Here is a 1,578-nt window from a genome sequence, read left to right as displayed (position 1 = left end):
CGGACGCCCATCCCACTAAACAGACTCCGTCTTCATTCGTGTGTCTCCTGGCGCCCTTCACCTTTGGTGACGTCAAGTTCGTCCATCAGGGGGAGTCTTTCCTGGGCAAGGACGTGAGCTTTTGGTGGGAGAATGTGTCCCCTGGTGATGAGGGCATGGGTTCTGCCGCCGGTGTGGGCATCCATGATGAGATGGAGAGGAAGCTGAGATGTAGAGACGGGTATGGAGAGCAAGAAACAGACAGACAGATGTACGATATCCGGCACAACGACTGCCGAACGGTTCGTGGCGTCACAACGTGTTGAGCCAGCAATAAAGGCTGTGAACCGAGACAGCACAGAAACGGCATTCGAGAGGCTGAGGGCCATGAGCACATTAAACTAAATTGACTTCTCGCTGGTGGACCACCCTTTCTCCCCCCCCCCCCCCCCCCTCTTTCGCTGCTATGAACATGGACTCGAGCGTGTTGTAAGGAGAGAATGAACACGACCGAGGGCATTTAGGGATGACATGAAATAAACAAGACGGAACAAAAAGGACAGATGATGATCACAACCAAGAAAAAAATAACAGGATTCCGTAACGCCGACCTTCCAGCTGCCTCTCCCGTTGTTTCCAATCCCAACCGAGGCAGACACGCGCGGGGCACGACATATCAATGCAAGCGGAAAACCGGGCTCCGTAGGAAGCCCGTCATGGGCTGCCGAACGTGCCGTCCTCTCTCTGTCTCCCTCTCCGTCGTCTTTCTCTACACTTTGTCTACCATTGCCTTTCCAGGAATGACGAGATTGCCTTGCTTCCAAAAGAGGCGTTCCCTCTCTTCGAATGAGAGGCTTGCCGTTCAGAAGCATCGTTTCCTCGACAGAGAAGCAGTGTTGTTCTAGTACCCAGGGAAATACTTCCACTTGTAGAACATGTTTCGCGAAAAGAGCGGCTGCAGATGGTCCCATCCGAGATGTGCCCGTCCGCTCCGTGAGCCCAAGACAAGGCAAGTCGTTTACAAGATAACACAGCAGCCACCGCCCTGGCCGCTCAAGCGACCACCAGAAGTCGACTTGCTGCCGCCTTTGGGTTCCTCCTCCTCAATCAGGTCCGCGGGGCGCACCGTCATGTGCACGACGTTGGCCGTCTCTGCGCTGAAGGAGTATTCTGGACAGGTCAGCAAGTTCACCACGGGGCATGAAAGAAGTTGACAGTCGGGTGGGACAGTTTCACAACCAGACACGGCGAGGGCATTGGGACAGCCAGCGATGACGATGGCACTCGTGCAGGCCGAGCACTAGTCAATCCACGAGCATTGGGCCTGGCATACCTAAGCCGTGCCATTGACAGACCTCCGACGAAGAGAATAAGAAAAGCAGAGACTTACGCTTCAGCTGGTCCTTATCGTCCAGCAATTTTCCAAAGTGAATAAGGCGAATGCTGCTGGGGCTCGCGGGCTTGGCATCCCACTCCTCGCGCCATTCCCTGAGGATGAGTTCCTTGAGAGTGTAGACGCTGATGCTAAAGGGGGTCACTCTTGCCGTCATCCGTCTTGGCGGGAGCGGCGACATTGCGCTTGGCGAGGTACTTCTCGTC

General features: G+C 55.1%; 1 protein-coding gene across 1 annotated transcript; it reads right to left on the bottom strand.

Moving 5' to 3' along the window:
• Positions 1-997: 997 nt before the first annotated feature.
• Positions 998-1,553, bottom strand: VDAG_10177 (uncharacterized protein; the record flags this gene model as incomplete). Its single annotated transcript, XM_009660003.1, has 2 exons — positions 998-1,149; positions 1,370-1,553. 2 exons carry the CDS (start codon positions 1,551-1,553, stop codon positions 998-1,000), a joined length of 336 nt encoding a protein of 111 aa, XP_009658298.1.
• Between the last annotated feature and the right edge of the window lie 25 nt (positions 1,554-1,578).

This window comes from Verticillium dahliae, genomic scaffold (assembly GCF_000150675.1).
Source record: "Verticillium dahliae VdLs.17 supercont1.32 genomic scaffold, whole genome shotgun sequence".
In the NCBI taxonomy this organism is placed as follows: Eukaryota; Fungi; Ascomycota; class Sordariomycetes; order Glomerellales; family Plectosphaerellaceae; genus Verticillium; species Verticillium dahliae.
The sequence above is the reverse complement of the archived record's forward strand: the minus strand, read 5'-3'. Positions and strand labels throughout refer to the sequence as shown.